Source organism: Elgaria multicarinata, chromosome 2 (genome assembly GCF_023053635.1).
Source record: "Elgaria multicarinata webbii isolate HBS135686 ecotype San Diego chromosome 2, rElgMul1.1.pri, whole genome shotgun sequence".
In the NCBI taxonomy this organism is placed as follows: domain Eukaryota; kingdom Metazoa; phylum Chordata; class Lepidosauria; order Squamata; family Anguidae; genus Elgaria; species Elgaria multicarinata.
The window spans coordinates 88,755,930-88,779,489 of record NC_086172.1 but is presented as its reverse complement, the minus strand read 5'-3'; the positions used below and the strand labels follow the sequence as shown (position 1 = coordinate 88,779,489).

Genomic DNA, 23,560 nt, shown 5'->3' with positions numbered 1-23,560 from the left:
TCAAGAATCGAGGGGCTGATCTGCTATATAAACTTCTGCCGTAAGCGTCACATATTATCATTCCCTCTAATAGTGAACTCAGGTGGTTGAATGATGACAAGATTGGAGGCAAAATGGTTCCACTGAGAAACAAAGAGGGTGGTATCAGCATGCTTGAGTGAATCCTAAAGTATATAGAAGTGCAAAATTATTATTTTTTAAAATGCTCACGGGGGCAACCTGTCCCTGCAAAGCAGCCCACTGAGGACTGAGCATGCTCAGTAGCATCCAGGAACCGTCAAATGTTGAGTATCTATCCAGAAAGGAAAATGGGAAATGGGTGGGAGGGGAGGAAAGAGTGAATTGTCCTAACTTCCTATTAGGGGGTGAGGAGGATACACTGTCACATTTTGTTGCAGGCCCCCACTACTACGTCATGTGCCTTAAACTGCTGTACTCACCAGATTGAATGACTATGGCAGAAATCTAAAGCGGAGATGATCTGTCGGAAAAATTTCCTGGCTTCTTTTGGCGTTAATCTTCCTTTCTTTACAAGATAGTCAAAGAGCTCTCCACCAGACACATGTTCTAGCACCAAATATCTAAAATAAGAGAAGAAACAGGTATTTGTTTAAATGTGATCAAGTGGATGTTTCAAAATACATGCTTATACATGGACAGACATTTACACAGACTTCAAAGTGAGAGAATGTGAAAACTGGTGCCCTTGCACTTTTTTAGCTGGTTTGTTAGCAAGTGAATTCCTGGAGTTCTTAGATCTTCTGAAATACAGTCTTTAAAAAATTGGATGACTTCATTGCTCTCAATGTCTTTATTGATTGATCTCCAATGCTTAGGGAGAAATTTAGACTTAAAAAGACGATGGACAGCAATCTAGATATGATCTTCTAAAATAACATAGGTGGCATGAATATTGATGCACATTTATACTCCATATGCAATGTCATCACATTACTAAATGACATTCCTTGCTGAAACCACATTTGCAGGAAAAATTAATGAACATGACTAAAAATGATCACATTGGGAGTGGGGGGGGAGGAAGGGAATGATTTTCACACTTCTAAATTTAGAAATAACAATTATTATTAATAATAATAATAATATTTATTTATAAAGCGCCATCAATGTTCATGGCGCTGCACAGAATAAAACAAAACAAGACAATCTGCCATATGGCTTACAATCTAAAATCACAGTAACAGACGGGAGGGAGGGGAAAAACCAACCGGGGTAGGTTTTTAAAACTAAATTATAGACTGGTATGATCACGCAATGTAACAAAATATTTGCAGCTGGTTTGTTTCACTTTCAGCTGTTCCAAAAAGTTGTTGTTTATGCTGTAAATTTGGAGACATTGGTATATTGACTTTCACAAGAGACATTGTAAAGAAGAAAGAAAGAAAATGTAGTGACAGTCTTTAATGTGATAGTGACTGCAAGATTTTGTTTTATTTTTTGTTGGGATGTTGAAGAATGTTAAAAACAAACAAACAAACAAACACCAATGGCGCAAGCTGATTCTAATTCAAAAAATTAAAAGTTATGTAGAACTTAAAGAAGAGTGACAGTAAATCACTTCATTTCATGAAACATTGAATTACAGGGCAATTCTGTCTCAGAGCGGAGCATCTGAGATTGGAGGCTCCACTCCATCTGATGCCCTGTCAGCTCTTGCCCACAGGCAGAGCCGGCGCTGCCATAGAGGCAGCTCAGGTGGCGGCCTAGAGCGCCAAGCAAAGGAGGGTGCAGAATGGCACACCCGGAAGCTGCTCTCCTAGAGCGGCTTCCGGGCGCGCTATTCCAAAGCTGCTGCCCCGGCTACCCCCCAACCCCAGCGTCCTGGCTTCGAAGCCAGCGCCCACTCCTGGCTTCAAAGCCAGGACCTTGGGGTTGGGGGGCGGGACAGCAGCTTCAGGACGGTGCGCCCGGAATCCACTTCCAGGTGTGCTGCTTCAAAGCCTCCGCCCTGCCCCCCCAACCCCAGCATCCTGGCTTAGAAGCCGGGCGCGGGCGCGGCTTCAGTATGGTGTGCCTGGGTGCACCATTCTGAAGCCACAGCCCCGCCCCCCAACCCCAGCATCCTGGCTTCCAAGCCAGGAGCGGGCACAAGGGGGCGGCTTCAGTACGGCGCGCCTGCCTAGGGCGCAAAATAATCTGGCACCGGCGCTGCCCACAGGGCAGAAGTCAGAGGGAGGTGGGGCTTTCAGTATTTTTCTTCCACCCATGAATGTAAGAAAAATCATTCCCTCCCATTACCAGCAATGGGAGGGAAACATTTAAATGCACCCTTGAGTGCACTTAAATGTTTCCGGGGAATTGTGGTATGACTGGCATCTGGGAGGGATTAGGATCCCTCAGAGCCTCAGTCACTCCCTCCCCACTCACCTGCACACACGCCCAAATAACAATCCCATCCCTGTACAAGGTCGGAGTTCCAACCTTGTAGAGGAAGCCACTGCAGAAAGCTCCACAGTGGCTGGGCAGAGCCAAGAGGGGGTCTCCAACATCGGAGATTGGAATTCTGTCTATGGCCTCAGAACAATCCTATGGCCCCTGAGGTGCTATGTAGGGACCCCAGATGGCTTTTAAAGAAGAATCAGGTCCATGCAAATAATGGAGATTTGTGTGCACTGTTGTCCTTTGCCTATACGCTTTGAATGAGCCCCATAAAACTTACTTAGAAGTAAATATGCACAGGATAGCACTGTGTTTGTTTGTTTGTTTTGATAAGGAAGTTTGCAGTCATTTAAGAAAAAATATTTTATGTTCTTAGAAGTATTTTCAAGTGTTTGTATAATGGCTGTGACACATAATACAATAAATAATAAAAAGAAATAGGGGGACAACATTGAATATTAAAGCTGCCTTAAACTGATGTAGATTATTGGACTGCCTAGCCTAATATTGTCTGTTCTGACCAGTGGAGGCTGGTGGGTCTGATTTCGATGGGGCTGTGAATCCAATCTGGGTTTTAGTCAGAACCTGTCAGAACTCTAAAGGAACTAGCCAAGGTGTAGAAACTATTTTGGGGATAGGGTTTGGCACTTTGGATAGCTCCTTTAGAGTTCTGACAGGTTCTGACTAAAACCCAGAATGGATCCACAGCACCACTGAAATCAGAACCCCCAGCCTCCACTGGTTCTGTCTGTTGCCAGCTCACCAAGGTCTGCTAGCTTTTGACTAGAGACAGCAGGGACTAAAACTTGAGACTCTATGAATGCAGAATATTTGCACTACACTCTGAGGTAACACCCACCCCCCCTCACACACACACCTGAACCATTGTCTTGCCTCTAAATTATTAGCTCAGTTTTAGAACAACCTTTCAGGAGAATATTGAACTGTGAAAGATTTCAAGGGGTGTGGCTCTGTCTGCTTAAAAAGCATGAGGAACACTGTGACTAGTTTTCCTCACAAACAGGCATTCTGTTAACAAAAGTTCTAGCATTCTTGTCTTACCAATTTATATACTTGTCTTTCAAATTTATGTCTTAACCCTCTATTTAATTCTACCTTCTTACTTACTTTTTGTTTGAATATTACTTTTGCTGCCTGAGGTAAAAAAAACCCCAAGATCGGGCTCATTCAATGTGCAAAGGCCAACCATACTGGCAGTTGAATTTTACTTCAACACTGGTGTCAGGGAATGACCTCCACTTTACCTGAAAGAGGCAGACTACCTCAGGGGGAATAGGACAGGCTGTGTGGAACATACAGCTCTGCCCACTCTCTGCCTCTTAACATCTGCTGTCTGACAACCACCTTATTGTGTTTATACAGAGGTGGTACTTCTGCCGCTGTCTGGAGTTGGGATTCTTGTCCAAGATGGCATGACAGTGTAGTATAGCGGTTAGAGATCCAGGTTCTAGTCCCAACTTGGCCATGAAGTTCATGGGGTGACTTTAGGCCAATCACTGACTTTCAGCCTAATTTATCTCACAAGGTTGTTGTGAGGATAAAATGGAGAGAAGGAGGACTATGTAAGTCACCTTTGGTTCCTTGGAAGAGTAAAAAAGGAGGGAAATAAATGTACTAAATAGCTACGGCTATTGGGCGGTATAAAAACATAATAAATAAATAAATAAATAAATAAATACATAAATACATACATAATAAAAGTGCCACAAGATTTTTGGATTAAGCCCTTGTTCTTTATAATCCCCTCAGTATGAGGTTGACCTGAAAATATCATACTTTGGCTTGGACAGCATGGTATTTTCTTAATTTTTCTGTCATAAAAATCTGTAGGGAAGACATTATTGTCAAATTTAGGGTCTAGTGACATCTGGCAAATCTAATGACATGTCCAGAATTGGCTTTTTAATTAGGGACTCAGATAACTTTCTGTTGTGGGCAGCTGATGTTCTGGACAGAATAAACAGACAGTACAAAGCTGTATGGAGGTTGAAGGTATAATATAAATTTAGATACAATACTACTAACTTTATAAGAATGTGCAAAAATGCAGATAGACACCCTCCTTTACATAGGTTTCAAATGTACATGTTCAGAAAATTAGATGCTCAGCATTTTTGTCATTCACAGCAGGAGTAGCATAGGAATTTAATTTTAGCAACTTTCTCTTATAAAAATTTTTTGCCTCAATGCATACTGTCAACATCTTGGGTGAAAAGTAAAACAAATGGAGGGGCAGAGATAATTTACAGGGTGAATTATTTTTGTTTACAGCTCAGAAATATCAGAGACAGTAATGGAAACAAATGGAGAAAGACTTATTTAAAAGATTGGTGCTTGTATCTCGTCAAGCAATGTAAGAGCACAGACACAATGCATTCTGTACTAACAGCTCTGCTAACATGAGGAGAGTGGCAGGCTTGTTTGCTAAGCAATCTTCAGGGTGCAAGAGATGGTACACAAAGGATATTATGTGAGTAATTCGACATCCCAAATACCCCAGTCTTAAATTACTAATGCACCAGAGACACTAACAGAAGCTATTCTTTTGCATTCAATAAATTACCTTTAAGATTGTTTCTACCAGATGGCTTTCATTAAACAACCTTACTTTAGTGCCCAACTCATGCTCTGTGCTCATATACTAGGAGCACGTGAGTCAAGCTCAATCCAACCTTGGAATGGGAATATTACAAATTTTTACAAATACTTCTAGTTAGAGCTATTAACTACAAGTTTATTGCAATGATCTTAGAAGTCTCTGCTGAGGTCACATATGTATGCATATTTTAATTATCCATGTTGCAAAACTCAAAGGATTATTCAATACCCTTGCTAATCTGACATATCTTTGCCAGTCCATTTCTCTCTGTAATGTAGATCTTGCTGTATTCAAACAAGAAAAAACTCCCACCCAAACTGTGCAAGGTGAACCTTCCTAAGAAGTCACCATTGCTATACAATGGGCAAGCTCCCCTGTGCAGCCAACAGTGGTATCTTGACTGCACAGGAAACAAGGCCAACCTCTCCCTCCCTAGGAAAAACAAGCACACACAGAAATGCACACAGGTGCAGTGCAATCCTATGCATGTTTATTCGGAAGCAAATCCCACTGTGTTCAACAGATATAATTAGAGTAGTATTGCAACCACACACTTTCCCAGTCAGTATTACATAGTCAGATGCTTGTTAACTGAAAATGCAAGTACCGAAATTAAGTTATGCTGTGGGGTACCACAGGATTCTGCTGTGCCACCTTTATTGGATGGGGTAATCTGCGTGCACCTGGAAGTAGGACAGCAGAGCACAATCAAGTCAAGCCCTATTCAGGCATGGTGTTGTTATTCAATCAAAGTGTGCACAGGGACAAGCTGACTAGCATCCAGGCATACGTCATTAACTTCTGCAGGGAAGGACCCTTTTTACACACATCAGACAGGGGCTCACAGCTTAAAGGAAGTGAGATTCTACTGTTTATAGGGAAAGAAACAAATTGTTTAATAGGAAGATTTTTCAAAGAAAAATGGAGAGATTGAAGCAACCAAGTGATTCTTCCGAAAATGTTTTATTTATTTTAGTCTATTTGCTTTTTCACTTCCGTACCTGTGTCCCAAATTCACCTGCTCCTCTCATCACAGCTAACAAGCTCCTAACCTCAAATGGCCTCTCTAGATATCATCATATCAGAAAGACTAGCGGCTGCGATAAGCAGCAAGACTAGATATGCCCACATCCCTGAAACTCTGAGCTGATCTTTAAAAAAGGTATAACAACACAGCAGCACTGTGATAGCTACATTTTGTACTAAAGAATTCTCTGGAGACATCAGGAAGGAGGCAAACTCTAGGAGCTGAAAGTCTTATTCCATGTTTATGCCTCCCAAATTCTACAGAGTTCTCAGTGAATCTTTAGTTCTCAACAGACAATGAACTATTCTGTAGATCCCAGCAGGCATACCAGCTTATCACTTAACTTTCCCCTTCTTGGTTTATGCGGGATTCAGAAAAATATCCCCCTCTTCTGAGGGACTGTGGGAAAATAAGAAGGTGAACCCAACTTAGAACAAATGTCAGCATAATGCCTGCACCAATGGTGTCAGTGCCACAGCAGTCCTGAGGTATTAACTACAAGGCATTGAAATCTATCCTCTCCCTTTCATTCATAACAAGTTAGCAACAGTGCACACATCCTTTTATTTATTAAAATGGTAAAAAGTGATTAGCAACAGACCTGAAAGAAATATTCTAGACCCTATTAAAACATATCAGAAAATGCCTGACGAATTGTGACTCTCAGGACTTAAGCTATACATTGCATGGTTATGGAAAGCATGCTTTAATCTGGCCAATTTTATTTTGGAGAAAAAGCAGTAGGGTGACCATATGAAAAGGAGGACAGGGCTCTTGTATCTTTAACAGTTGTGTAGAAGAGGGAATTTCAGCAGGTGCCATTAGTATGCATGCAGCACCTGGTGAAATTCCCTCTTCCTCACAACAGTTAAAAGCTGCAGGAGCCCTGCCTTTTTTTATATCTGGTCACTAGAGTGAAAGGCATTGGAGGACAGAGTCCGGCAATATGTGCCATGTAGTGTGCCCAGTGTGCCCCCTAAGCTAGCTGGCTGCTCTCAGGTGTGGTGATGAATGCTGTCCTGCTGTCACTAGTTTTGAAGAAAGACTCAATGGCCTGTCCAGCCTATTTCTGAACGCAGAATGCAGCGGGGGCCGAGCCATCCTGTCCTTCACCACAGGCAGCAAAATGTCTTAGGAAAGCCCTACTTCCTCCTGGCTGCTGTTTGCCCCCCCCCCAAAAAAAAACTGTTGTTCACTGCAAACAACACCTTCCAGGGCACACTGCAGTCAGGTAGGAGGAGGATAAAAAACAGTCGAAAAATCCCATGATTTTAAATTTCCTAGTATCTTACATTATTAGGAAACAAAAAATGGCCATGGAGATAAACACAGCAGCCAACATCATGACTGCAATGACCTGAGTGAAACCAGCGACACAACTCAGAGATCAACTACTCACGTAAGAGCAGCTTTTCCCTCCTCAGAATTCTCAATAAATTTAGACATGAAGCACTCCTTTCTATCGATTCAGCCAGCAATTAGGAAACTCAGTATATTTCACAGCTGTAGCTGTACACAGCCAGGGATCTGGTTAGTTCAGAATGGAAGGGCATCAAAGAAAAGAGTTACAGGAAAACAAAAGGCCTACATCTTCTTTAGAAAAAAAGAAAAATCTCAATCCTTTTCTACATACCACAGAGTTAAAAACTGCTCAGCCCAGAATGACATGTTACAATTCTTTGATAACTTTTTTTTTTGCTGTGCCATTTTCTATTGATTAAATAATCTCTATTAGATATTAAGCTCCTTGTTATTGGTGCAGCATATAAATTATTCAAGAGCTATATAAATTCTTATGGCAGGCATGAATTTTTAAACCCTAATTTGGGACTGAGCCAAGACCTCTTCATTTAAAAAATGTTTTTTTCCTCCTTTCCCCTGGCAGAAAAATGAATACATGTGTGGCGGTGATATATATATATATATATATATATATATATATATATATATATATAATTTTAACCATCCACTGCTTATTTGTAGGGAATTTGTATATGTGCATGCGTGTCTTTTAAAAAAGGCTGCTAGGAATATGTAGGATGGAGCTAAGGAGGTGTGTTTTTGTGTTGTAGAACCACTTGAGACTTTGATTTATTGGGGATGAAAGGCTTGTTGAATGGTACTTTGTCTGTTATTTATAGTGTGTAGTCGTGCATGCCTAAACACTAAAAAAGATTCATATAGTTGCTTGCAGTGTTTAGCAGAATCCAGCCAGAGGGATGTCTGGTGCAGGACAGACAAACAGAAAGCTCCAAGACACACTTCATCGGCCAGTGCCCTTTCCAGATGAGTACATTTCTTTGCTCCATTGGCCAATTATTTGGGCACCTCTAGCAATCCAAAAATGTTTGTGACTTTTAGCTTACATCGTTTTTGGTTTGTTTACTGGAGATGGGCTTGTTTTCATCTACACCATGACTTATCATGAACTTGCGTTGCTTTTGCTTTCCAGGCCATCACTTTGATAATTAGGGGTGTGCACTGCTTGGGCTGAATCCCCGAAACCAAGGCGAGGTGGGCTGATTAGGCCTGTCTCACCTCAGTTCTGAATAGGTTCTGGGGTGATCCAAGGTGGCTCAAGGCCAAAGCAGATTGGTACCGAAGCTTCGGGATGCCTCAGGCTACTTCAGATGGCAATGGACTCACTTCCCTCTCCCCACTCACCTGCTACCACCGTTGCATCGCTGGTACCTCAACTGCATCACTGCCGTGACCAGGAAAACATGGCTTCCTTCTGAAAGCCAGGCCGCGAATTCAAGGTATCATGGGGTCTCTGGGCCGCATACTACTCTGGCCGTAAAGGGAAAATGGCCCTTTAGGACCACCGTAGTTTGCGGCCATAGATGTACTAAAACAGAGCCCCCGCAATATCTTGAAATCGCAGCCTGGCTCTCAGGACACCGCATTTTCTGATCGTGGTGGCGATGGGGCAATGGTGGAAGAGATGGGGCAATGCGATGGTGGTGATGTGGTAGTGGTGATGTGGTGGCAGCAGGTGAGTGGGTAAGTCCCAGTGGCAGCAGCTCTGGGTTGGGGGGACGAGGGAGAGAGCACGGAGTTGGGAGTCCAATGGACTCCTACCTGGACTTGCTCCTGGCTTTCCTGGGTGCCGGCTGAGTGGCCAGCACCCAGGGATCCGCAAGGCTGAGTTGCCTTAGGCCCCCAAAATCTCGCCTCAGCTTTGGTGTCAAGGTGAGGTGGGCAACCCTTGAAGCACCCCAAGGCGAATCAGGGCCATTTTTAGGGGCTCCGAAACAGCCTCCGAGGCAAATCGGGAGAACCATGCACAGCCCTATTGATAATGTTACCCTGATCAATCCCTAAATGGTCTATCCAATTTGTTCATCATGAGCTTCACGCGCCACTCCAAACCTTCTCAATGAGTGAAACAATGGTATGCAAAACTGCAAGATCAGCTCGTCAGAGAACCCTAAGCTAGGAACCTGTTCAGACAAGAAAAAAACCACTTTCATGCAAGCAGGTTTGTTGTCTGCCTCAGCCCATTGCTTGCCCCTGCTGAAATGCACAGGACTCAGTAACAGTTATATCCAGAATGCATATTTCAGGGGGATCACATGAGACATTCCATATTAGTGCTGGTATGGAGACCTTTCAAAAGATGTTGGTCCTGTACTGCAGCACTGTGTATCCCCATCACACCAAGGTGGGTGTTTTTTCAGTTAGCAACCACACTGCACTTCTCATGTCAGAATTGGGCTTCTGTTTGCCTCCTTATACTTTAGTTCCTTGCTGGAAAATTAGAATAATATATCACTATTTCATAGAGATGATTCCCCAGCATATTCATGAATCCTTGGTTTCCATTTATATGCCACCCCACAAAAAGTAGATGGTACTTTGCTGTGGGTTTGCCAAAAATCTTGGCACATTATTCAGCTGCCACTTAGTTTAATGGAGTAAATCTACATGCTGGAGGAACACTGCAAGTCATGAGACTTAGAGCTTCATCCCACATACCTGTTTCCCTCAAATTATCCCTACAGCGCTAAGCTGTCGGCGTTGTTGTTGTTGTTGCTACCAGGCGGCAAGATCCTTTGCATACCAAGAAATGTGTTTAAGGGGGGAAATGTAAAAAAATCATAAAAAATCAATGGATGACCCAATCCGATTCAAATTTGGTATGCTTAAAGCTCTCCTTAATATCTATTACTGTGCCAATTTTGATGTCTTTATCTTTAAAGGTTACACAGATGTAAGCATTTGTTTAATTTTTCTTCAAATCCTGCTCCTGCACCCCAGTGGCTGCTCAGATGATACGCTCGAAAACTAGTATCAAAATATGGAGAGTTTTTTGCTTTTATAGCACAGTTAAAGCAGGAAGCATGGGAGTTCTTCACAATAAAAGCAGATTATAAGATGGAAAACTTCGGAGTCCTTTGCATGCAATTCGCAGTGATTGCACAGTATAACGCTGGTGTGATAAAACTATTAGAGGTGATCTATGCATGCAGCAGAATCACACGGGGCAGCTTTTTCTGAACCACATCAGTTCGACTCTAGGTGGGGAATCTCATGTTTGAATATAACCACAGATAAAAACTACCTGCAGATCACAGAGAGGACTAGACCAAACCCTTCTCCCTTGCATGCTAGTTTTTGATGTGTAGGTAGCCCTTCTTGTTGCCTGTTCTTGCTTTTTGTGTGGGGAAACATTTACCTCATGATTGCCTCACATGTAGTCTGAACCAGTACATCCCAGAACTGATGGGAGTGCATATATCACCTCTTAGCCAACTTAACCTCTCTAATATTGGAAGGAAGGACAGAATGTCACATTAGTTTAGCTAGGCTGCTAAATTTTTAATTCCCATCACCACCAAATGCGTTTTCAGCCTTAAATAAACTGTGGAAAAAGGATTTGATTCATGACTGCATTAGGAATCTACTCAACCAAAGCCCCTCGTCACAAATTAAATAATAAACCAAAAGTCAAACATGATTTGTGAAATTAACATTTATCGAGGAAATATTCCCCAGCGCTGTTCTGTGATTAGTCTTTGGCATCTGAAATATCAACCATAATTCATAATATGCCTAAGAAACTGTGCCACCAACATTGCTATCAAGACATGAAGTTTGATGGAAAGGTGATGCAGTAACCTGAGACTAATTTGTAATGAGGATGAGGAAGGGAAGGTTGTGCTATCTTATACTTGCTAGTAACAGCATTACTCCTCCCATCCCTGAACTTTACATGCTATCAAAGCATGATCCCACACTGTTGATTATCTAAACCCCATTAATTGATTAATTAGCTTTCTATATTGCCAATCTCAACAGCTTGTTTTAATAATGAACAATGACATTTAGCACAAAATCTGTATAATTTTCTTTAAATTATCATCATTAATCATAACAGCTAACTTTTAACAGTTTGACAACAACAATCATTCATTTGAGGATCCCAGGATATATGTCTCTCAGATACATTTTATTAACTCCATCATGCAGATGGATCAACTGAGGCTTGGAGCTCCATTAGATTTACAGAAACATTAAGTAGTGTTGATAGAAATAAAATCTGGAACTGAAGTCTAATATTTTCAAAAGTAATTGACAGCTTGACCAAAACCCACCTTTTAAAATAATTTCATAATGTATGGATTTTTCTTTTCTTTTTCTAGTCTCTGGCTACAACTTTCTCGGGATTAAGAACGTAAGAAGTGTCATGCTGGATCAGACCAAGGGTCCATCTAGTCCAGCACTCTGTTCACACAGTGGCCAACCAGCCATCGGCCAGGGATGAACAAGCAACATCCTAATGGCACATAACAAGCAGGATGGGCATAATCAGAGAAAATCTCCCCTCTCCTAAAATATAAGTAGTGAGAAACAAATATCACACAATGATAAATCCCAGATGGCTACTGTTACTGCCTCATTCTATGCCAGTGTAATTCTTCATAGGATCAGGCTGTTCTGTAGAAACATATCAAAAAGTCCTGTGACATTATAATAATAAAAAGATTAATAGCTGCATCAGCTTTTCTAAAGTAGAGCCTACTTTTACAGATGCATCTTGCATCATAGCCAATGTAGCTCATTAGCTACAGTGTTGTGGAAAATCTTGATTCAAATTTGTGCTTAGCCACTATCACTCAGCATAACTTGTTTTATGGGGTTGTTTTGACTGTGAGGCAAAGGATGCTTTCAGACTAGGCATTTATTGTGCAATCATGCTGCCTTATTTAGGGAATTTCCTTCCACTTGTAAATCTTCTGTCTTTTCCCACTCTTTGTTCCATCTTTTTTCTTTCCACAAAAAAATATGTTAAATAGGAAAAGATGGAATAGCTGCACCCTAAGGTTGCATTCATGGATACACGTACCTGTAAATCTCATACAATTTTAAAGGATTTATTCTGAGTAGACATGCATGGGATTGTGCTCTAAAACGATACTCTTTGACCTCCTAGTAGGAAAAGTAAGATACAGATGTATCAAATAATATTTCAGGTAATAAGGGCCAATGTTTTTAGCTTAGATAAACCTTAGTAATTGGCTCACTTCAGACAACATGTTTGTCAATGGTGGTTTTAGAACTCCACAGTGGAGTTTTTACCACTGTTGAGAAATGTGTTGTCTGGTGGGAAAACTCCACGCAACACTCCATGCAGAATATCAACGCTTTGCAGAGGAGTGTTCCTGAACAACTGTTGTGTTGCATGTTGTGTGGCAGGCTCAGTGGAGTTTGCCGATGCATTGAGTTGACTTTTCCCAATGGCTACAGAGTTCTGAAGCAAGAACAGCGAAAGGATGGAATGCCACTCTAGGGGCATGTCTACGCCAGCCCTATATCCCGGGGTAGTCTTTGGATTGTCCCTGTGCATCCACATGATGCACGGGGGATCCTGGGGGAAACCCGGGATGAGGAAGGACTTTCCCCAGGATATAGGGAACTGCGGAAAATCCAATTTTTCCGTGGTCCCGGGACCATCCTGTGGAGTACAGGCTGTGTGGCCACTGCTCCCGGGTCATACATGAGTAGTGGGGCACTTGAAATGGGCACGGAGCTGCACGGTGGCAGTCCGTGCCCATGGGGGGTATGGAACAGGCGTGGGTGTTATTATTTTATTTTTACCTTTTTGTGGAGGAGTGCAACTGCGATCCTTCTCCCTCATTGAAAAAAAAAGGTGCCCATGACATCCTTCCAGGATGTCGTGTGACTATCTAGACGCTGGGGGAGGATTGCAGAAGCTGGTAAGTCCACATTCCTCCCCCCTCCGTCCCTCTACACCCTATGGTGTAGACGTGCCCTAGAAGAGCCGCTGGGATTGTTTTGTTGCAGCAATGTCTGATGAAATACCATCGGAAGGACCAGGGGAGGAAAGAGGGTGGAGGAACTGTCAATCAATTGTCACGATGGATTTTACTCAACTCCACAGTAGCCCACAACCACACAATGGTGGATTTAGAACATGTTGTGGGGGAAGTGCCCCCTAACAACTCAACCATTCAGTGGCGTTTTCACACTGCATTGACTAACGTGTGTCTGAACTGAGCCTTTGGCTAAGATTTTGAATACTTTATCAACCTACCAAAGCGCATCTGCATACCTCAATTCATGTAAAATATGCAAATCTATAAAAATAGAAATTATATAACATAATGATCATGCCTGTTTAAAAAGTAACTAGGTGCTAAGCTAATTATATAAAAATAGTGTAGCTTCATTGAATCTCAAGGTCAAACCAGTGGGTTGGAAGAGAGACAATTATATACTTTTAATTCCTGGTCTGACATCAGCTCTTTTCTTTTCTACTGTGAAGCACCCACCTCCCTCATAGGCCTCAGTTTATCATCCCTAGAACTAACAGCTTCCTGCAGGAAGAGAAACACCATAATGATTTCACAATAGTCAATTAATGTACTAAAGAAGGAATAGTTAGTCCATTACTATCAGCCTCTCTTAAGGACTACACTTCAGTGAATATTTCTGTCCTTGTGTCCGTGTGTGTGTACCGTGTACACATACACAACTGTAAAGAAAGAAAAATGGAGAAAAACTAAAGGTTTTTGGTAGCCACAGTTCACTACTGAAGAGAATTACTCACACCAAAGGAAATTACAACTGCTTCCACTAAACTAACCCTTGAACTGTTGTAACAATCTTATTGGATAAGAATTCATTGCTTCAGTTGTATGGTCCGTGTGGGATTATTACATCCATTCAACACTCTTTCCTTGGTTCAGCGATTATACCCTACAGAGATGTGACATTAAAAGGGCTACCTCCAGTAAAGGTTTAATTTAAAATAGACAAACTCAATGGGTTGCAATGCAGTTAGAAACTTTAAAAAATAACATTTTGTTTCATTCTATGTATGCCTTTTTCCATTTTAAAATAACCACCCCTCCCTGCAAGACACAATTGAGTTAAGATTAATATGACTTGTCTGGCAACAAATTCAATCTTTTTGGCTTCTAATAAACTCGAAGGAACTCTATCCATGATCCTGACTCACTGACTCAAGGTGGCAATACTCAGGGGATAAACTATATTAGTACATTATTTCTGAAGTCAGCAGAGGGAGAACATTGACTTGGGGTGGGGAGGAAACCAACAAAACTTTTGAATATTTTAACTGACTTTGGGATTTTAAATTACTCTTTATTAAGAGAAACATAGTCTAATTCAAATTCTAGAGGATTCTAATGACTAAGCATTTTATTAATTGATTGGTTATTCAAATTTGGGTGACCCATATCCAACTGCAGCTATGGGCTCACTGAGTGGCCTTGAAAAAGCCACACACTAACCTGTTTCACACTACCCAGTGGTCCCCCTCCTATCCCCAGGTTGTAAAATGTTTTTGATGTTTAAAATCCTATAGAACTAACACCAATACCATAATACAAATTTCACTTCTGCACCTCTACCTAGGCTATCACATTAAGGGGATGTGGGGAGAAAACGTTGTTAAAATCTTGCTAGAAATGAAAAAAAAGGTAAACCTCAAGAAAAAGAAATGTTATGTATCTGAGCACCTGATGGGTAGAAACCATGTGTTGGTTCCCCATGTTAAGGATGCTCAATGCACTTTCCCCACAACATTTCCACCCTCCCCCATGGCAATGAATAATACCTACAAATATTTTTTATTTTCATAAACATCATGCAGCTTTAAAACGTGGGGGTGTTCTATCAACTTCAAGATGGCTATTTCCCGCTCCACCTGGAAAAGAAAAAACAAATAGAAAGAATGATTAGAATCTGTGTCTTAGACTGCACATAGTTCTTCACCCATTACATCCAACCCCATCTCCAGCAACTTTAATTGATATCCCTCTGTTTTAGTGATCATGTAGCAAGGAAAGCAGATCCATTATTCAGAAAATGGCAGAACCTAGCAATAATACTGATAATATAGGTTTATTTGTTATTACTATTTATATTAACTTCCAGTCAGATATGCATAGGTTTACACAAATACATAATTTCTAGAGGGGTAGTCATATCGTCTGTTGTAGCAAAAACAACCAAGAATCTTGTGGTAACATAAAAACTAACAAATTTATCATGGCATAAGCTTTGATGGACTAGAGACAACAAAGGAGGCATTAAGGTATGAAGTATTAACTTCATTCGGCAAAAAGGCACATGCATGGGTGTTCTACAACAACAGTGATCATATTTATTTTATCCTTAAAATAAATTTTAAAAACAAACATCCACAATGGCATTCAGGAATCCAAATGTCTGGCACACAGATGTTATTGTCTGGGATTGTCTTAGATAATCTCCCATGCTCCCAGTCTGAAATGCAAGTATAGTTCCCATATTGCACTTCTGGTACAAATCGTAGTATATTGCACAAAGTTTTGCAATAGCGGGGATTGTGCTTCTGCTAACAGCCCACAACTCCCAGGTTAGGCATCAATTCACAGTTTGGCAGTTGAGACAGCTATTCAGTGGAGGACAGTCTAAGGCTGCATTCAGGCAGTTGATATCCTGGTTTATTAATTAACTATAGTTTGTACAAATGACAGTTTGCCATAATCAGACAAAATAAGAAATTGCACTTGTAAAAAAGCATGAACAGAAGCTTCAAAGGCACTCTCCTCTCACATGAAGGAAAAGAAGGGGGAGTGTGCAAGTTCAAGGCTTGCTGCAGTGTGTGAACATTACAACAAACCATACTTTTTGCAGCCATAGACTGAAACATCAGAACTTTCAGAAATCAAGAATTCCCTAACACTTGGCCAGCAAACCAGTCCCCAGAATGCCTGTACATAAATTATGAACTGTGTGATGAGCGGATTTGTCCTGAGACTCACAGTCATGTTATGGAAAGCTGTATTTCTGAAGTCTTAAGGATAAGTCATTCCTCCAAGTGTGCTCATCTACTCTTAAACAAACTTGATTCATTTAATCTCACTGACATTCAAATTCTGAGTGAAACCCAACAATATGATACTAGAACCCTTTTAACAATTTTCTAACATTTAGAATGGAGGAAAAATCATCCACAAACTGCTTTGACACTCTTCTCTGCTGAATCAGGAGCCCTAATTAATTCTGCACTTGTGAAATCAGCAAGAATCTCATTCATTCTGTTTCATAACTAGAACAGCTGTGGATGAACTCACAGGCCACATGGGAAGGTACACTTATGCAATAATGAACTGCTAATGCCCTGATCACATGGCCTGATGAACTGAGAAGGGAACCCACCAGATTTCACACTTGGCTCTCAAAGGCAGCAAATAATATAGCATAAGGAGAACCAAACTCCAAGCCCAGTTTAGGAGCTGCTACTGGTCCTGCTATACTAATTGCTGCATCCTGGCATGTTCTGACATAGGTGGTTGTGCAAGGGCAATTGGCTTGGAACTGGAAAAAGTTAGGCAGACTCACAGACAGCCCTGTTATACACTATCCTTGTGGCCAAAACCAGAAACACAGGAAAGCAGGTGCAACCCTGCACATCAAATTTCTAATAATAAGGACCAAGTTAAGAAATTTAACCTGGCCAGAGCCAGATATCTCTATTCTATTTGTGAAGGTTAGGATGTTATTTTGGCTGTAGCTCAAATCATTGTTTGCACTGTGTCACAGCTAAAGTACATTTTTGGATCTGGGTTACCCCAGGTCCTATAAAACCTATAGGTTTATTATTCACCCTATTAGCCAAATCTCAAGGCAAATTGGCTACATGTCCATATCCCATTCATACATACTACAATCCTATGAAATTGAATTAGATTTCTGTAATTCCCTAATCCTAAAATAGGAGCTGATACTAACTTTCCCAAGGTTGCTTAAAACGTCCATGGAAATGAAACTAAAGTTTATCCTTCGAACTCTAATGCTTAATCCATATGATCATATTGCAGTATTTAAATCACTGTAGGATTCCCCGAAGGAAGTAGGCTTCACAACTTTACTGACAAAAGATCGATTGTTGATCATTTCCAGGTATCAGTTGTATAACATCAGCAAATAATTCCAGTAAGATGTAGTAGCCAAATGTTTGAAATATAGATGCAGCTACAGTTCTACTGCTAACAGGCATATTCTTTTTTCTTACTATGTATGAGCCCACGTACTTTATTACTTAAGATATCCTCTCATACCTGTACAATCCTAATCAAATACTTGACCAGACAAAGTTGCTTTCAGGAGAACTAGTTGCATTTCTTTTTCCTGGAACCAATTCTCCCATCTGTCCCTAAGCTAGCTCCTCAGGAAAAAAAAAGGATCTGCCCAATTGCAATGTAATTTATCAAAATAATAGTGACAGACTGCTGTCAAGCTGCAATACCTTCCTTATGTCCTACGGCAGCTTAGCTCAAATGCATTCTTTCTACTATATCAGGCTGTTTTCCAAATTGCCAAATTGGAGTCTGAAGCAAATCTTGTCATTGATGCAGACCCCTACTTTCTACTCACTCTCCAAAGTCAGTTGAGTTCAGAGGAGAGTTGATTGTGTGCTGCTTACCTACAGCTGAACTGCTACTTCAGACTTTAGCACCAGGTGTTTTTTTGCCCAAGTTAAAGAACTTACTTCGCTCTTGAATAGATTTGATATATGTTCATCTAGAAGCCCCCCTGAAAGTAATTCATATGTTTGGGACAAGCTCTTGATAGTCACAATGTCATTTGAGTAGGCAGCCAGTAGCGATAAAAAGGGCATGAGGAAGTGTCATAACCTGACAGAGAACTTGTTTACTTATTTTTCACATTTGTACCCTGTTCATGAGATCATCTAATTTTATCTTCACAATAACTCTTTGAATGAGGTTAAACTATGAGACAATTACTTGCTCAAGACCACATAGAGAATTTCATGACTGATGGGAGTTTTGAACCTGAATTTCTCACATCCAAATCCAGTATCATGCTAGTTTTAATGGAAGAGTCATTGGGTCAACATCAACAAAGAGAGGGGAGAGAGAGAGAGAGAGAGAGAGAGAGAGAGAGAGAGGAGGAAGCATAAATATCAGAGCTGATTCACTTATGGCCCTGGTGTATACACAGTGGCATGAGGGAAATGAGCCTGGCATATGTGCATTTCCTTTCTCCAGCACTGGAATATACAACATTCCAAATTTTTACAAAAGTAATCAGGCCATCGCCACAACAGCAAGGCTAGTTCCCATCATCTCAAACATTGTGGTGAAGACTTCTTAGAGCACCACTGGCACTGGCACTTGGCTAGTGCTACACTCACACTAAGAATAAAATCAGGGGTTTTCTTTTTGTTTGTTTGTCCAGAAAAGCCTCAGCACACTGAAGATTCATTGCTTTTGAAAAACTCCTGCTGCTGATGGCTCTGGCAACGTGTCCAACCTAAATGAGTGATGTGATGCTGGTGCTCTCTTAGGGTACTTCTTAGTTACTGTCCAAAAGCCTAAGATGAACAGCACACAAAAACAGAGATTTATGGCTTAAATTGCTCAGACAAAGACCTTGGTTACAGTATTTTCTGATTTCCTTTAAAAAGCAAGAAAAAATAGATAACATAGCAAATGTTCACTTTCTGCAACACTGTGTCTTATACTAAGACCTGCACATTTTAATTTATACAAGCTACCCTATCATTTGTGAAGGTTACAAATCATCAAGTCTCTTCATTCTACTACAAAAAAAAGAATGATTTTTTGTTAATAAAAACATTATACAACCAATTTGTATTTGACTTCAGAATTCTGAGTTTTTAAGTTATACCTAGCCCGTTCTAGTACAATTCTCTTTTCAAAACAGGGACTAGAAAATTTCATATTAAAACAAAACAATGAACATTATAAATAAAATCTGCAAAAGGACAGATCTTGATCTACAGTTTAATGCAAAACAATGTGACCTTCATTAATACAATTGTCAGAAAAGACCATTCTAGTGGGGAACATTCACAGGCATTCTGCAGGAAAAAATCTCTAAGTTTATGGTTCTTGGCACTTTATAGAGTTCTAGGTAATCAAACTAGGTTTGATTAAAATTACCCCTTTATGTAGTGTAAAGTAATTAACCAAATCACATGATCACTGAACACATATCCATACTTGCAGAAAAAAGTATCTGACCAACAGTTCGGTCATGGGAAGTATGAAAACTCTACTAGAGCCCTGACTACCATCAGGTACATTAAGAAAGAACTTACAAGAGTTGATTGAATGATAGCATCCATAATAGTGAGAGCAGAGATCTCTTGGGAGTAGTTATAGTTACACCTTACCCTCCCTGAGTGAGAGACAGAGGTTGGGGGCTTCACATATTAAAGCTGTTTCATCTGCCCAGGGTGAGAGACTGTGGTAGTTGAAGCAGGGGTTTCTCCTGGGTGAGAGCCAGGGGGAGAAGTGTGGTCACACTCCAGGTGGAAGCAGAATGAGCAGGTACAAAGGGAAGGTGATTGTATGGAAATAAGCGCTTTATTACTTCGTTGGTTGTAGCATGATTTCCATTTGTTGGCAGGTTTCCACAAGTGAGAATTGTGATTGTGTTGTTTTTGTATGGTTGAGAGTGGGTTTGAATGGTGAGTGAGTGTTGTGAGTGCATAGGTGGTGTAGGTAAGGATGTTCTTGAGAAACCCTGATGCGGGGACACATGGAGAGGGTGCCACTATTCCAGTGATTTGGCAGGAGGAAGGGGTTGGGACATCAATGTAGAATGGGTTATAGGTGTCTACACGCTGTCCCCTTTCTACTCCCCTCCTCTAGCTCTCATGTAAAGACTGATCTATTCTGGCAGGCCTATCCAGTAAAATTTTAGAATGTTTTTAGGATGTTTTATTCATGTATGCTATGTTTTTAATCAGTTTTAATGTGTTTTATATTCACTGTTGTTACCCGCCTCGATCCAAGTGGAGAGGCAAGAAAGAAATGAATTATTATTATTATTATTATTATTATTATTATTATTATTATTATTATTATTATTCACCTGGTAGCTCATCCACTGAGCCCTCCTTCCTTGCGGTGCTGCTTTTTAATGCCAGGTCAGTCCACAATAAGACCACTCTAATAAAGTGCCAAGAAACATGGATGAGAGGGCTGACCTGGCATGCATTACTGAGACTTGGGTGGGTGAGCTGGGTGGGGTTGACCTGACTCAGCTCTGCCCATCTGGGAACTCAGTGAAGCACCAACATAGATTGGAGGGCCGGGGTGGGGGAGTCACTGTGATTCATAGATCTTCCATCTCTATCAGCAGGAAACCACTCCACCCTGGAGCAGGCCTTGAGGGGTTGCACCTGGTGTTGGGCCACAGAGACAGATTGAGGATGCTGCTGGTGTACCATCCACCCTGCTGCCCAGCATCCACCCTGACCGAGCTGGCAGAGGCAGTCTCAAGTGTGGTGTTGGAGGAACCCAGGACAGTGGTTCTGCACAACTTTAACTTTCACACTGAAGCTGTTTCTGGAGCTCCAGCTTGGGATTTTATGGCCTCCATGACAATCATAGAGCTGTCTCAGTTTGTCATCAGTCCAACACATGAAACAGAGCATACCCTTGATTTGGTTTTTGCTCCAAGTTATGAGATGGGTACTCTGAAGATGGGGGGGGGGGGGCGGTTTCCAAGTAACCCCATTGTCATGGTCAAACCATTTCCTGCAAGGGGGGACCCATTTGGATGGTCCACCTCAAGAGACTGATGGAATCCAATGGGTTCCTGAATGCTTTTGGGGATTTTCCAGTGGATAATGCTGGTGATCCAGCTGAGGCCCTAGCCTCACCGTAGAACAGTGAGATGCAGAGTACCCTCTCCAGTCCTGCAGAGCCCGCTCTGCTCCTTGATATACTAGGGAGCTGCAGACAATGAAACAGGCTGGACGTTGGCTAGAGCACAAATGGTGTAAGACTCAAAGTGAAGATGACCGAGCATGCTCTAGAGCGCATAATCATGCCTATTGTGTGGTGGTGCAGGCAGCAAACAAGGCTTATTTTGCTGCCTCCATCGCATCCTTGAGTAGCTGTTCAGCAGAGCTCGTCCGGGTGGTCTCCCACCCTCCCCAGCAAATGGGGCCCTGGCCCTGTCGAGGACCCGCTGTGATCTTTTTGCAATGCACTTTGAGGACAAAATTGCTTCTCCCTGCAGCGAGCTTGATGCTGTTGTTAGTGCAGCTCCAGTTGGGGTGTCTGATGCCACCATCTGCCCAATTTTGTGGGATCAGTTCCATTTATTGTGGCCTTATGATGTGGACAAAGTGCTTGCAGCAATGCGACCAACCACTTGCCCTCTCGATCCCTGTCCCTCCTGGCTTATAAAAGCAAGCTGAAGGGGTTTGACTGGGTGGATCCAGGTGGTAATAAATGCTTCCCTCCAGGAATCGGTGGTCCCTGCTGTCCTTAAGGAGGCAGTAGTGCGACCACTCCTGAAGAAGCCCTCCCTGGACCCGATGGTACTAGACAACCACCGCACAGTTGTAAACACCCCCTTTATAAAGAAAGTACTTGAGAGGGTTGTGGCAGAGCAACTGCAGGCACTCTTGGAGGATACTGATTATCTAGACCCATTCCAGTCTGGGTTTTGATCTGCTTATGGGACTGAATCAGCCTTGGTTGCCCTGATGGATGACCTTTATTGAGAGAGGGACAGGGGTAGTGCATCCCTGTTAATCCTGCTCAATCTCTCATCAGCTTTTGATACCATCGGCCATGGTATCCTCCTGAATCGACTCCGTGGCATGGGCATCAGAGGCACTGTGCTACAGTGGTTCCGGTCCCTACGGGATCATTTTCAGAGAGTAGCACTCCTCAGCCCCTTGCCAATTGAGCTATGGGGTGCTACAGGGCACCATTTTGTCCCCAGTGTTATTTAACATCTATATGAAGCCGTTGGGAGTGGTTATTAGGGTATGTGGAGCTAAATAACATTTTATTCACCCAGTTTTTTTTAAACAACTTGTATTTTTTTTTTTAATGCTTTAAGAAGTTGGTCTTATTTTTCCACTGCTAAAAGGTCTCATGTGTGAAAACAGCCTCTGTTTTGCATAACGTAGTCCTGAAAAACCGATTTACAACTAGCATGTTCAGTGACTATAGCAGAGCATTCAGAAACAGTGCTTCCATTGCAGAATTGGCCTCTACTTTCTTTGTGACCTTCGACAAGTCAATGATTTCTCTATGACTTACATTCCCCATTGGTGACATGAGATATTTGGTAAAATTGTAACAGTTATCAACTCTGGCTTGTACTACCTGGGAACAGGGGAAATCAGACTCAGCTAAAATTGCAAGAACAACACGAGGATAATAAATTTCACCTGCCTTTGTCTTTGCTACTCTCAAATGAAATGCCTGTCTGTATTTATTATTGCTATCTGGTGTAACTGAATTAAACACTGAAAGCCAAGGATAATGACAAGATCTCTACCCAGATTGCTGTGGAAATGATACAATGCTGGTGTAACTCTTTCCCCATTATATGGAAACATTACAGAGACACTGTTAAGTAGAGTAGTTCTATCAAAAGCTTAAAGTGCAGACATGATTCCTAAATTATCTCTTCAGCAGCAAATGTTTGCCTAAGAACATGGTTTCACATTTCCAGGGAATACTAGTGACTGATTATAGGTTGGACAAAGCCTGAGGTAATTCTGTCAATGGATTGGTTAGGCCAACAAAGTGGCAATCTGTATCATCAGCAATCCATGGGCAGCCAGCCTCCAAAACAAAACGAAATAGACCTTAAATATACGAAACACCACTGCCTTCTTCCCCTAACCTTTGCCAGCATTTGGTATCACTTTTACGCTTCCTTGCACTAGGAAACCCACATACTGCTGTCTGCTTCCAAGCTGGGAAGGACAAGAGGAGGGAGAGTCCTGCAGGGCTGACTGCTTTAATGCAGATACAATTATCAGAGAGCAAGCCAAGCCTCAAACTGTTAGGCTGGAGAGAGGCTTCGGAAGCCTGCAGTAAACAGGAATCATGGAGTGACATTTGCATAACGTTAAAAAGACACATCCATCTGCTACACAAACCCCGGGCCTCAAGAGAGGATCCCTGATTCATCTGATGCACCCCTTTTCCTGCAAGAATCTTTTGTGC

The 23,560-nt window shown here is 41.7% G+C and overlaps 1 protein-coding gene across 2 annotated transcripts in view; it reads right to left on the bottom strand.

Annotated features, from left to right (window-relative positions):
* The window catches only part of BRSK2 (BR serine/threonine kinase 2), a 475,468-nt gene that overhangs the window by 117,349 nt on the left and 334,559 nt on the right, over window positions 1-23,560 (bottom strand). For both annotated transcript variants that reach the window (XM_063117117.1, XM_063117118.1), the window contains exons 3-4: window positions 15,158-15,243; window positions 441-581 (exon numbers count right to left, since the gene is read on the bottom strand). In XM_063117117.1, the coding sequence (XP_062973187.1) occupies window positions 441-581; window positions 15,158-15,243 (227 nt within the window). The remainder of the gene's footprint in view (window positions 1-440; window positions 582-15,157; window positions 15,244-23,560) is intronic.